The 14319-nt window shown below is 38.4% G+C and overlaps 1 protein-coding gene across 2 annotated transcripts in view; it reads right to left on the reverse strand.

The window, feature by feature from the left end:
- Window positions 1–14319, reverse strand: part of ccbe1 (collagen and calcium binding EGF domains 1) — a 102205-nt gene that overhangs the window by 651 nt on the left and 87235 nt on the right. The window contains exons 9-11 of one of the 2 annotated variants that reach the window (XM_061927178.1): window positions 10176–10211; window positions 7526–7561; window positions 1–285 (exon numbers count right to left, since the gene is read on the reverse strand). The exon at window positions 1–285 is cut by the window's left edge and continues 651 nt beyond it. In XM_061927178.1, the coding sequence (XP_061783162.1) occupies window positions 49–285; window positions 7526–7561; window positions 10176–10211 (309 nt within the window). In that variant the 3' untranslated portion in view covers window positions 1–48. The remainder of the gene's footprint in view (window positions 286–7525; window positions 7562–10175; window positions 10212–14319) is intronic. The other variant, XM_061927179.1, reaches the window with a different exon arrangement.

Below are 14319 nucleotides of genomic sequence, written 5' to 3' on the forward strand. Positions count from 1 at the left end.
CAGGTCAATATTTACACCTCGCATTCAGTATTTAAAAATTCACTCCCCTCAATCATTCCAGTCTCTTCGCGGAGGTTTCCTCTTCCGGTTCTTTCTGGAATGCGGAGGCGGTGGTTCTTTGAAGTCCTCACCCGAGCCTGCGTCCTGACCATCCCTCCAGACGGCAGGAGGCTCCTCCCCCGGGTAGAGGAGGGCCTGGCCATACACTTTACCCTGAAGGTCGGCGATGTCGTTGCGGATGTCGGCCATGAGCAGGAGCAGGAAGTCAAAGGAGCCTGGAGGGCCCTTCAGGTCGAGAAAGATCATTTTAAAGGGGAACATTATCACAATTTCAGAAGGGTTAAAACCATTAAAAATCAGTTCCCAGTGGCTTATTTTATTTTTCGAAGTTTTTTTTCAAAATTTTACCCATCATGCAATATCCCTAAAAAAAGCTTCAAAGTGCCTGATTTTAACCATCGTTATATACACCCGTCCATTTTCCTGTGACGTCACATAGTGAAGCCAACACAAACAAACATGGCGGATAGAACAGCAAGCTATAGCGACATTAGCTCGGATTCAGACTCGGATTTCAGCGGCTTAAGCGATTCAACAGATTATGCATGTATTGAAACGGATGGTTGTAGTGTGGAGGCAGGTAGCGAAAACGAAATTGAAGAAGAAACTGAAGCTATTGAGCCATATCGGTTTGAACCGTATGCAAGCGAAACCGACGAAAACGACACGACAGCCAGCGACACGGGAGAAAGTGAGGACGAATTCGGCGATCGCCTTCTAACCAACGATTGGTATGTGTTTGTTCGGCATTAAAGGAAACTAACAACTATGAACTAGGTTTACAGCATATGAAATACATTTGGCAACAACATGCACTTTGAGAGTGCAGACAGCCCAATTTTCATCAATTAATATATTCTGTAGACATACCCTCATCCGTGCTCTTTTCCTGAAAGCTGATCTGTCCAGTTTTGGAGTTGATGTCAGCAGGCCAGGGAAGCTAGGGTCGATAGGGGGTTTAGCTCGCTCGTCTGCGGGAACAAACTGCCGCCATTGCTTGCCGTGCTACCGAGGGCCTTTGTTCCTGAATTGCTCACACACTTCGGCAGATTCAATGGGGGTCTGGCGGCAGATTTCTTTGACTTTATTGTTGGAAATGCATCTGCTTTGAGTGTCGCAGGATATCCACACATTCTTGCCATCTCTGTCGTAGCATAGCTTTCGTCGGTAAAGTGTGCGGAACAAACGTCCAATTTCTTGCCACTTTCGCATCTTTGGGCCACTGGTGCAACTTGAATCCGTCCCTGTTCGTGTTGTTACACCCTCCGACAACACACCGACGAGGCATGATGTCTCCAAGGTACGGAAAACAGTCGAAAAAACGGAGAATAACAGAGCTGATTTGACTCAAGTGTTTGTAGTGTGTTTGAGAAAATGGCGGATTGCTTCCCGATGTGACGTCACATTGTGACGTCATCGCTCTGAGAGCGAATAATAGAAAGGCGTTTAATTCGCCAAAATTCACCCACTTAGGTTAAAAAAAATATATGGTCTTTTTTCTGCAACATCAAGGTATATATTGACGCTTACATAGGTCTGGTGATAATGTTCCCCTTTAAGAGGTTTTCATATTCATAAGTATTAGAAAGTTTATCCAAACTTTTCAATCAAATTTAATAGAGATGTCCGATAATGGCTTTTTTGCCGATATCCGATATTCCGATATTGTCCAACTCTTAATTACCGATTCCGATATCAACCGATACCGATATATACAGTCGTGGAATTAACACATTATTATGCCTAATTTTGTTGTGATGCCCCGCTGGATGCATTAAACAAAGTAACAAGGTTTTCCAAAGTAAGAGAAGAACTTCAACTCAAGTTATGGAAAAAAGTGCCAACATGGCACTGCCATATTTATTATTGAAGTCACAAAGTGCATTATTTTTTTAACATGCCTCAAAACAGCAGATTGGAATTTGGGTTATGCTCTCCCTGAGATAATCCTGATACCCACAAAAACTATGGGAAATACTATACTTTGACTTTCACAAAGTGCATTATTTTTTTTAAACATGCCTCAAAACAACAGCTACAAAAACAATGAAGGCACACAGATTCAGTTCAGAGTATACTAGAGTAATAAAGTAAACAATAATATAGTCCTCCTTTAGTGCAAGACTGCCTGGTATACTGTATAACAGGAAATTATAAACTGGGCTCAATCTGAACAGCCGATATGGGCATCTACATCAACTATATGATTTGCCTGAGAAGCTGGACAGGACAAAAAAAAATAAATAAATAAATAAATAAATAAATTAAAAAAAATACTTTTTGAAACTGATACCAATAATTTCCGATATTACATTTTAAAGCATTTATCGGCCGATATTATCGGACATCTCTAAAATGTATTACCATTGTAACTATACAAACAATCCATTTCTTGGTCAAACTGTCGCCATAATGACTTAAAAAAAAACCATATTATTTTCTAATTTATATTTCCATATTAGACATTTACAGTACAGGCCAAAAGTTTGGACATACCTTCTCATTCAATGCATTTTCTTTATTTTCATGACTATTTACATTGTAGATTGTCACTGAAGGCATCAAAACTATGAATGAACACATGTGGAGTTATGTACTTAACACAAAAAGGTGAAATAACTGAAATCATGTTTTACATTCTAGTTTCTTCAAAATAGCCACCCTTTGCTCTGGACCAGGGGTCAAGAACCTTTTTGGCTGAGAGAGCCAAGAAAGACAAATATTTTAAAATGTATTTCTGTGAGAGCCATATAATATTTTTTAACACTGAATACAATTAAATGCATGCATTTTTAAGTAAGACCAACATTTTTAGAGTATAATAAGTCTCTTATTCTTTTTAATAACACTGTTATTCTGAAGCTAACCAATAATAAATAAAATACTTCTTGAACAGGTGTGGTAGAAAACGGATGGATGGATTAAGATGAGAGATGTCCGATAATATCGGCCTGCCGAAATTATTGGTATCGTTTTTTTTATTATCGGTAACATTTTTAAACATTTTTTTAAATTGATTAAATCAACATAAAAAACACAAGATACACTTACAATTAGTGCACCAACCCAAAAAACCTTCCTCCCCCATTTACACTCATTCACACAAAAGGGTTGTTTCTTTCTGTTATTAATATTCTGGTTCCTACATTATATATCAATATATATCAATACAGTCTGCAAGGGATACAGTCCGTAAGCACACATGATTGTGCGTGCTGCTGGTCCACTAATAGTACTAACCTTTAACAGTTAATTTTACTCATTTTCATTCATTACTAGTTTCTATGTAACTGTTTTTATATTGTTTTACTTTCTTTTTTATTCAAGAAAATGTTTTTAATTTATCTTATTTTATTTTATTAATAAAAAAAAAAAGTACCTTATCTTCACCATACCTGGTTGTCCAAATTAGGCATAATAATGTGTTAATTCCACGACTGTATATATCGGTATCGGTTGACATCGGTATCGGTAATTAAAGAGTTGGACAATATCGGAATATCGGATATCGGCAAAAAGCCATTATCGGACATCCCTAATTAAAATACATGAGAATGGTTTATATATTTAACGTTATTTTTAACACCTCGATTACCAGCGAAATTATTCATTATTTATCGTGTTAAGCAATGCCAGCTAAGATTTATCTGAGAGCCAGATGCAGTCATCAAAAGAGCCACAGGTTCCCTACCCCTGCTCTGGATACTGCTTTGCACACTCTTGGCATTCTCTCGATGAGCTTCAAACACACCTGTGAAGTGAAAACCATTTCAGGTGACTACCTCTTGAAGCTCATCGAGAGAATGCCAAGAGTGTGCGAAAAAGTAATCATAGCAAAGGGTGGCTATTTTGAAGAAACTAGAATATAAAACATTTTTTCAGTTATTTCACCTTTTTTTGTTAAGTACATAACTCCACATGTGTTCATTCATAGTTTTGATGCCTTCAGTGACAATCTACAATTATATAAAGAAAATGCATTGAATGAGGTGTGTCCAAACTTTTGGCCTGTACTGTATATTCTATAAAACTACCGTAAAAAATACAAAATTATTCATGTAAAATGACAAAAAATTAACCACTATAATAAATAAAATGAAAAAACACTTAGAGCTTGATTTACTAAAGGTTTGCGTGTACTAAAACACGTGCAAACCTGATAGCACACGCAAAGCTGATCTACTAAAAGTGTGCAAAGTGGATTGCGTCTGTTAAGTGAGCAGAAAAGGGCGTGCAATCCATTTTGCGTCCGTGTCTTTATTAATATGCAAAATATATGCTGATCAACAAAACGCCCACTGAAATATAATTATTTAGCACGCAGAATGTGATTTATCAACACTCATCACCGTTTAGCAAGCACTATTTAGCGTCAGAAGGACATGCGAACTGACTGTTCCACAAACTGCTGCAGGATCAGTGCTCGCGCTGCACACACACGTGGTGGACAGAGAATCCTCCGTCCTACGTGAGTGTGTGTGTGAGTGTGTGTTCACATTTTGGACGGTCAGAAATAAAAAAATATTAGACATATTGTCTATTCAGCAACATCATTTTATAATTTCATAGCTGTTAGAGGAATTATAAAGGACTTATTGAAACGAATTCAATTGATACGTTTTGGTGTTATTTGATATATTTTGTTTAATGATGTTTGCTTTTTTCACATTGAATATATACTATTAAAATCTTTTTTATATGAAAAAAAACGTATTTAAGTAAAAAAAAATGTTTGCATCATGAGCGTAGTGAAGTGCAGCCTTTCTAAGCACACCTTCAGCGGGAAAAAAAAAAGTGAGTTCCGTTGTAGATGCACTACAGGACTGCCTCTAAAATACATAAAAAGTGGTACATGTCTCCTGCTTGTTTGGAAACGTAGCAAAACGCCACAGGTAGGAGCATGATAACATGGATGTGCAGTAAATGAGTGTCTCTCCGTGGTGATGCTCCGTATAGTACAGTGTTTTTCAACCTTTTTTAAGCCAAGGCACATTTTTTGCGTTGAAAAAATCCAGAGGCACACCACCAGCAGAAATCATTAAAAAACTAAACTCAGTTGACAGTAAAAAGGTTAAAGTCAATTCTTGGATATGACTTTAAACCATAACCAAGCATGCATCAATATAGCTCTTGTCTCAAAGTAGGTGCACTGTCACCACCTGTCACATCACGCCGTGACTTATTTAGAGTTTTTTGCTGTTTTCCTGTGTGTAGTGTTTTAGTTCTTGTCTTGCACTCCTATTTTGGTGGCTTTTTCCCTTTTTTTGGTATTTTCCTGTAGCAGTTTCATGTCTTCCTTTGAGCGATATTTCCCGCATAAACTTTGTTTTAGCGATCAAGAATATTTCAGTTGTTTTTATTCTTCTTTGTGGGGACGTTGTTGATTGTCATGTCATGTTCGGATGTACATTGTGGACGCCGTCTTTGCTCCACAGTAAGTCTTTGCTGTCGTCCAGCATTGTGTTTTTGTTTACTTTGTAGCCAGTTCAGTTTTAGTTTTGTTCTGCATAGTCTTCCCTAAGCTTCAATGCCTTTTCTTAGGGGCACTCACCTTTTGTTGATTTTTAGTTTAAGCATTAAATACCTTTTTACCTGCACGCTGCCTCCCGCTGTTTCCGACATCTACAAAGCAATTAGCTACAGGCTGCCACCTACTGATATGGAGGAGTATTAGACGGTTACTCTGCCGAGCTCTAGACAGCACAGACACTCAACAACAACACATAATTTGCAGACAATAATTACTGGTTTGCAATTTTTTTTTTAACCCAAATAGGTGAAATTAGATAATCTCCCACACAAGACTGTATCTCACGGCACACTAGTGTACTGCGGCACAGTGGTTGAAAAACACTGGTATAGTACGCGCAAAATCCCTGTTTAAAAAAAGGCGGTTTGCACCACTTTAAAATTGCACACAACACACCCACTAATAGTACACACTATTTTATAGATTGCACATGCTGTTTATCACAATGTATTTGGATCTAAGTAAATCAAGCCCTTGGTCTTATCTTTATGTAAAGAGGAACAAACAACAAAAAGTCTTTGAAGATTTGTGTTGAAGTTTTCACGAAATGAGTTCATCTTTAAGACAAAAAAGATCATATTACAAGTAGCAGAGTACCGTATTTTTCGGAGTATAAGTCGCTCCGGAGTATAAATCGCACCGGCCGAAAATGCATAATAAAGAAGGAAAAAAACATATATAAGTCGCACTGGAGTATAAGTCGCATTTTTGGGGGAAATTTATTTGATAAAACCCAGCACCAAGAATAGACATTTGAAAGGCAATTTAAAATAAATAAAGAATAGTGAACAACAGGCTGAATAAGTGTACGTTATATGAGGCATAAATAACCAACTGAGAACGTGCCTGGTATGTTAACGTAACATATTATGGTAAGAGTCATTCAAATAACTATAACATATAGAACATGCTATACGTTTACCAAACAATCTGTCACTCCTAATCGCTAAATCCCATGAAATCTTATACGTCTAGTCTCTTACGTGAATGAGCTAAATAATATTATTTGATATTTTACGGTAATGTGTTAATAATTTCACACATAAGTCGCTCCTGAGTATAAGTCGCACCCCCGGCCAAACTATGAAAAAAACTGCGACTTATAGTCAAAAAAATACGGTAGTTGGATTTTTACAAGAATACTTGGTATTACACTTTAACTACGAACGACAAAGGTACAATCTTAACACAAAGGTGTATTCATCATAGAATTTAAAGATGTAATGTTACAAGAATAGTGAAAGTATTCGGAATATTACAAGCTGTCGTTATATTACAGTAAAAAAAAAATCTGAATTTTACGATATTCATACTATTACAAGAAAAAGGTTTTAGCATGACAGGAATAAAGTTGCATTATTACGGAGAAAAAATTATTTTTATGAGAATGTAAGAACAATATTTGGTCTTAACTTGCACTATGAATGGAAAAGGCGCAATCATAAAGTTGAGATGATTCTTATGTCGGAAAGTTGTCTGGCATTATTTCATTTTTTACAACCCCCCCTCCAAAACAATATAAATTGCATTTAATGAGGAAAAGGTAATTTTATGAGAATGCTAAGAACCAACAATAGACAATTGATTGACGTAACGCAAAAGTGAGTTGTGTTGCGGAATCGGATGTTTCAACTTTCTCAATTGTCACAAACAAGTGTAAAAAACAAAGTAATCACTGTAAAATAATCTTTATAACGCTTGTCTCATGTCTAAAAAACAAAGCAAAATGCACAAATCCTGAAATCTCAAGAGGTTCCTTTAACATTTTACGTGACAAAATTTGCGACGACGGTTCGTTTGGTGCGACTTCACATTTTTCTTAGGGAAATTTGGGTCGGATTCAGATCTTTTAAGGTCCCGCTCTATCTCCTCTAGAACAATGACATTTATTTTGTGTTTTTTTTTTTTTTTTACACATAATGTAATTTTACTTACTGGAGGTCCAACAAGCCCGGGAGCTCCTCGGTCACCCTGGGAGGTAAATAAAATCAAATAAAAACACAATATTAAAATAATGAAAATATTAAATAAGAATTAATACATAGAATCAATATATATATATATATATATATATATATATATATACACACACACACACACACACACACACACACACATTAATAGGATCCTCAAAATAATTAGTTAACTCGTGATTAATCACAAAAAATTATTGCAAGAATCATGAAGGCGCAGATTAATCACACAATTAATTTTGAGCATGCATGCTCTTTTAGCTTAAGCGTGGATGGTTACCTGAAAGGTGACACAGGTTGTTAGACAGTCAGTGATCAGGTCACTGCATTCATTAGTGGAAAGATGAGTGAAAAAATTCTAACTGGTTTGCTTGCTGGCAAATTTCACTCCAAAATACAACCTGACTCGCCTTTCGATAAAACTTTAGATAAAACGGTTACCACGTTTTGAGCAAATAAATGTGGTGCATTCAAATAGCCTAAAACAGAACAAATACTCCTGAATTCTGACAATAAAATTGCATTTGTGTCCAAATATAGGGATCTTTTTTAAGTTAATTTAAATTAAGCGAGTAATAACCTGTGATTAATCATGATTAATCCAAATTCAAAAGTGAGATTAATCAGATTGAGAAAAACTATTATTTGACAGCACTAATATGTATATATATATATATTACTTTATATATAATACTGTTTATACATGTATATGTGTATATATACACACTATATTGCCAAAAAGTATTTGGCCACCTGCCTTGACTCATATGAACTTGAAGTGCCATCCCATTCCTAACCCATAGGGTTCAACATGATGTCGGTCCAACTTTTGCAGCTATTACAGCTTCAACTCTTCTGGGAAGGCTGTCCACAAGGTTGCAGAGTGTGTTTATAGGAATTTTCGACCAATCTTCCAAAAGCGCATTGGTGAGGTCACACACTGATGTTGGTCAAGAAGGCCTGGCTCTCAGTCTCCGTTCTAATTCATCCCAAAGGTGTTCTGTCGGGTTCAGGTCAGGACTCTGTGCAGGCCAGTCAAGTTCATCCACACCAGACTCTGTCATTCATGTCTTTATGGATCTTGCTTTGTGCACTAGTGCACAGTCATGTTGGAAGAGGAAGGGGCCCGCTCCAAACTGTTCCCACAAGGTTGGGAGCATGCAATTTTCCAAAATGTTTTGGTATCCTGGAGCATTCAAAGTTATCTTTCACTGGAACTAAGGGGACAAGCCCAACTCCTGAAAAACAACCCCACACCATAATTCCTCCTCCACCAAATTTCCACACTCGGCACAATGCAGTCCGAAATGTAGCGTTCTCCTGGCAACCTCCAAACCTTGACTGGTCCATCAGATTGCCAGATGGAAAAGCGTGATTCATCAGTCCAGAGAAGGCGTCTCCACTGCTCTAGAGTCCAGTGGCGGCGTGCTTTACACCACTGCATCCGACGCTTTGCATTGGACTTGGTGATGTATGGCTTAGATGCAGCTGTTCGGCCATGGAAACCCATTCAATGGAGCTCTCTGCGTATTGTACGTGGGCTAATTGGAAGGTCACATGAAGTTTAGAGCTCTGTAGCAACTGACTTTGCAGAAAGTCTGCGATATCTTTGCACTATGCGCTTCAGCATCCGCTGACCCCTCTCTGTCAGTTTACATGGCCTACCACTTCGTGGCTGAGTTGCTGTTGTTCCCAAACTCTTCCATTTTCTTGTAATAAAGCCGACAGTTGACTTTGGAATATTTAGGAGCGAGGCAATTTCACGACTGGATGTGTTGCACAGGTGGCATCCTATGACAGTTCCACGCTGGAAATCACTGAGCTCATGAGAGCAACTCATTCTTTCACAAATGTTTGTAGAGACAGTCTCCATGCCTAAGTGCTTGATTTTATACACCTGTGGCCGGGTCAATTGATTAGGACACCTGATTCTGATCATTTGGATGGGTGGCCAAATACTTTTGGCAATGTATATATACCACATTATATATATATATAGTGTATTTATATATACATACATAAACACATAGTATACACAGTAATAATTGATTATAAAGATATTCTTATTAAACAATCCTTGTCGTTGGCCCATGTAGGTGTACCTAATCAAGTGTCTGCAGAGTGTATGTTTACATATCAAACATCCACTCAGCGTGTTAGCTCGACCGTGAGGAATGACTGTTGATCTACAGTAGCGCTCGTCCGCCCGACTGACGCGGTGACTCGGTGGACTCGCCGAGGGTCACGCCGGGGGCTTTGATTGTTTTTGCAGATGGTTTGGATTTGTTACTCGGGAGACAGATTGGCATCACTCTCCGATCTATCCACACAAACATTGGGCTTGTAGCAAAGATTGCAGGATAAATGTACCTGGATGGAGCTTCCCTTCTCAGGGAAGGAACATGTTTGCACTTGAAGATCTCACAGATTCCTTCAACGATCAGTCATACCTTGATTTGTGCAATCTCTAAATCCAATTTAGCAACATAGATCGTAAACATGCAGCGACTGGCCGCTGATCTCCACCTGAGTAGCATCACATCTTCTGACTCTGACCTCTGCTATGTCAACTACTACTTGAACATTCATTTCCAAATGTAATCAGACCTCACCTTCCGTCCGTCTTTTCCCGGTGCTCCAGGAGGCCCCTGTTGAATAAAGACAACAGCTCATATTTGCTCAAGCTTCTGCGTTTTAATTGTGTTTATCGAATATGTTACGGGGGATTTTTAATACTTGACTGTGCTCGTTTGCCTTAATTTGGCGAATTATACAAACCCCGTTTCCATATGAGTTGGGAAATTGTGTTAGATGTAAATATAAACGGAATACAATGATTTGCAAATCATTTTCAACCCATATTCAGTTGAATGCACTACAAAGACAAGATATTTGATGTTCAAACTCATAAACTTTATTTTTTTGCAAATAATAATTAACTTAGAATTTCATGGCTGCAACATGTGCCAAAGTAGTTGGGAAAGGGCATGTTCACCACTGTGTTACATCACCTTTTCTTTTAACAACACTCAATAAATGATTGGGAACTGAGGAAACTAATTGTTGAAGCTTTGAAAGTGGAATTCTTTCCCATTCTTGTTTTATGTAGAGCTTCAGTCGTTCAACAGTCCGGGGTCTCCGCTGTCGTATTTTACGCTTCATAATGCGCCACACATTTTCGATGGGAGACAGGTCTGGACTACAGGCAGGCCAGGAAAGTACCCGCACTCTTTTTTTATGAAGCCACGCTGTTGTAACACGTGCTGAATGTGGCTTGGCATTGTCTTGCAGAAATAAGCAGGGGCGTCCATGAAAAAGACGGCACTTAGATGGCAGCATATGTTGTTCCAAAACCTGTATGTACCTTTCAGCATTAATGGTGCCTTCACAGATGTGTAAGTTACCCATGTCTTGGGCACTAATGCACCCCCATACCATCACAGATGCTGGTTTTTGAACTTTGCATCGATAACGGTCTGGATGGTTCGCTTCCCCTTTGGTCCAGATGACACGATGTCGAATATTTCCAAAAACAATTTGAAATGTGGACTCGTCAGACAACAGAACACTTTTCCACTTTGCATGAGTCCATCTTAGATGATCTCGGGCTCAGAGAAGCCGGCGGCGTTTCTGGATGTTGTTGATAAATGGCTTTTGCTTTGCATCGTAGAGCTTTAACTTGCACTTACAGATGTAGCGACAAACTGTATTTAGTGACAGTGGTTTTCTGAAGTGTTCCTAAGCCCATGAGGTGATATCCTTTAGAGATTGATGTTGGTTTTTGATACAGTGCCGTCTGAGGGATCGAAGGTCACGGTCATTCAATGTTGGTTTCCGGCCATGCCGCTTACGTCGAGTGATTTCTCCAGATTCTCTGAACCTTTTGATGATATTATGGACCGTAGATGGTGAAATCCCTAAATTTCTTGCAATTGCACTTTGAGAAACGTTGTTCTTAAACTGTTTGACTATTTGCTCACGCAGTTGTAGACAAAGGGGTGTACCTCGCCCCATCCTTTCTTGTGAAAGACTGAGCATTTTTTGGGAAGCTGTTTTTATACCCAATCATAGCACCCACCTGTTCCCAATTAGCCTGCACACCTGTGGGATGTTCCAAATACGTGTTTGATGAGCATTCCTCAACTTTATCAGTATTTATTGCCAACTTTCCCAACTTCTTTGTCACGTGTTGCTGGCATCAAATGCTAAAGTTAATGATTATTTGCAAAAAAAAAAAAAGTTTATCAGTTTGAACATCAAATATGTTGTCTTTGTAGCATATTCAACTGAATATGGGTTGAAAATGATTTGCACATCATTGTATTCCGTTTATATTTACATCCAACACAATTTCCCTACTCATATGGAAACAGGGTTTGTATAACATTCCATCCATTTAACGTCCATATCGATTAAGTTCTGTTACGAGGTGAAGCAATGGATGTTTTAAAGGAAACCTTGGATTAATTTAGTCTTTTCTGACTTATAAATGTTGTTACAGTGTTGTATACTCATGTTAAACAATGCCAAAGCGTCAAATAATAAGGTTAATGCATTGGGAGGTAATTTTGCACGCAGTCCAAAATCCGGCCCGCAGGAAGTCCCTACTCAGTGGCCTAGAGGTTAGAGTGTGTGAGTTCAAACCCCGGCCGAGTCATACCAAAGACTATAAAAATGGGACCCATTACCTCCCTGCTTGGCACTCAGCATCAAGGGTTGGAATTGGGGGTTAAATCACCAAAATTATTCCCGGGCACGGCACCGCTGCTGCCCACTGCTCCCCTCACCTCCCAGGGGGTGAACAAGGGGATGGGTCAAATGCAGAGGACACATTTCACCACACCTAGTGTGTGTGTGTGTGACAATCATTGGTACTATAACTTAACTTTAACTTTAACTTAATCAGTGGCGGGCCGTGCGTTTCCCACCTAGGCCTTCAGTGATGTCTGACTTCAATGCTTACCTCTCAAAATACCATCATTTAAGTCACCACATGACCTGGAGAAATACTATACAAAAACACATTTACGCACTACTGTTCATCGAATCACATCAACAGTGTACAAAACGGGTTATTTTCTGGCGCATTTAAAAATCAATAAACCCGCATCAGCAATTAAAACATTTCTTATGTGGTACTGTCAAAAGTAAAATTGCAAAATACATATTAAAACGTGAAAAAATAAATAAATAAAATATTGAACTCAAAATTTGTAGAACCCTTTTCGACGCCGTATAAGCTAGTGGTACCGCTCGTAGTCGGCTGATTCGAGTGGAAATGACAGGCATTTCCCCATTTCATCGCCGACATCGTCTCACAAGATGTAGTTTCTCTTTAAATATCCTTCTTGAAAATGGCCTTGCCTTATATCTGCCACCTATCAAGGTTTTGTTCTCCTTCTTTGTGGGTCAACGCTTCCTGCTAAATTGAAACTTGTGATTGGATACTCACTTGTCACTCCAAAGTGAGTATCCAATCACAAGTTTCAATTTAGCAGGAAGCGTTGACCCACAAAGAAGGAGAACAAAAGTAGGAGAACAAAAGTGAGTATCCAATCACAGTCTCGTTAACATCAGGCTACCTAGATAGGCTACTGTCAACAACTTGTGATCTGATTGGCTATCGCAACTGTCTATCAACTGTATGTGTTCTCAAATTCATCCGCTAACAGCCCCGGTGAGTATCCAATCACAGGATGCGTAAATGTCACGTTCATCGTAAGGCCAGCTGGAAGGCCTTACTGACAACAACTCGTGATCTGATTGGCTATCGCAACTGTCTATCAACTGTATGTGCCTGTTCACTTACAGTGCACAGACGCTCGCATTGTTGATTCTGAAGGCCCCGGGCAGATTTCGTACAGCATGGCAACATAACCTTATGTGGGCTTTGTACCGAGGATGTCGTTGTGGCTTGTGCAGCCCTTTGAGACACTTGTGATTTAGGGCTATATAAATAAACATTGATTGATTGATTGATTGATAAGCTAACTGAATTCTAATTGGATAAAAACTCTAACCTAAAAACAACAGCACTGAAAGAAACATAATATGACATGAAGAGAATATGACAAATGTAAGATATTTAGGGAAAGTAAATAAAAAAATACTTTTATCTTTAATTATGATCACGATTTCTGATTATGTTAGGCCAGCAGAGAAGGCCTTGCTGGCCCTGACGGCACACCACTGCATTTAATATACATGTTTTATACTACAATCTATTTAACGGTAGCATTACCATTTATTATGATGTCATGTGAATATGCCAGAAAAGTTGATGTTTAACAACAACCTTTCACAAATTGATGTCATTAAAGATAACTTTTTTGACCGGCAAAATGTTTTTATGGATATATGTACGTTCCCAAGGTAATTCCAATGTTGCATTATATAGACCTACTTTATATGATAAAATATCTTATATTGATATTATAGTTTTATTACATTTGCAAAACAAAACAAAACTTTTCACATTGTCATTATGGGGTATTGTCTGTAGAATTTTGAGAACAAAAATACATTTATTCCAGTTTGGAATAAGGCTGTAACATAACAAAATGTGGAAAATTTAAGCGCTGTCAATACTTTCTAGATGCACTCACTAGTGTTCTGCCCTCAGGTAGATCCAGTCCTTAGCAACCACTTCACTGCTCACCCTTTTGACGTGTTTGTAAGATCTACCATCCTTTACGGTATCTTGCATCCCAGATTTTCTCCCCAGAGGCCTCTTGTCCTCCACTCTACCTTCAATCA

This window comes from Nerophis lumbriciformis, linkage group LG32, assembly GCF_033978685.3.
Source record: "Nerophis lumbriciformis linkage group LG32, RoL_Nlum_v2.1, whole genome shotgun sequence".
Lineage (NCBI taxonomy): Eukaryota > Metazoa > Chordata > Actinopteri > Syngnathiformes > Syngnathidae > Nerophis > Nerophis lumbriciformis.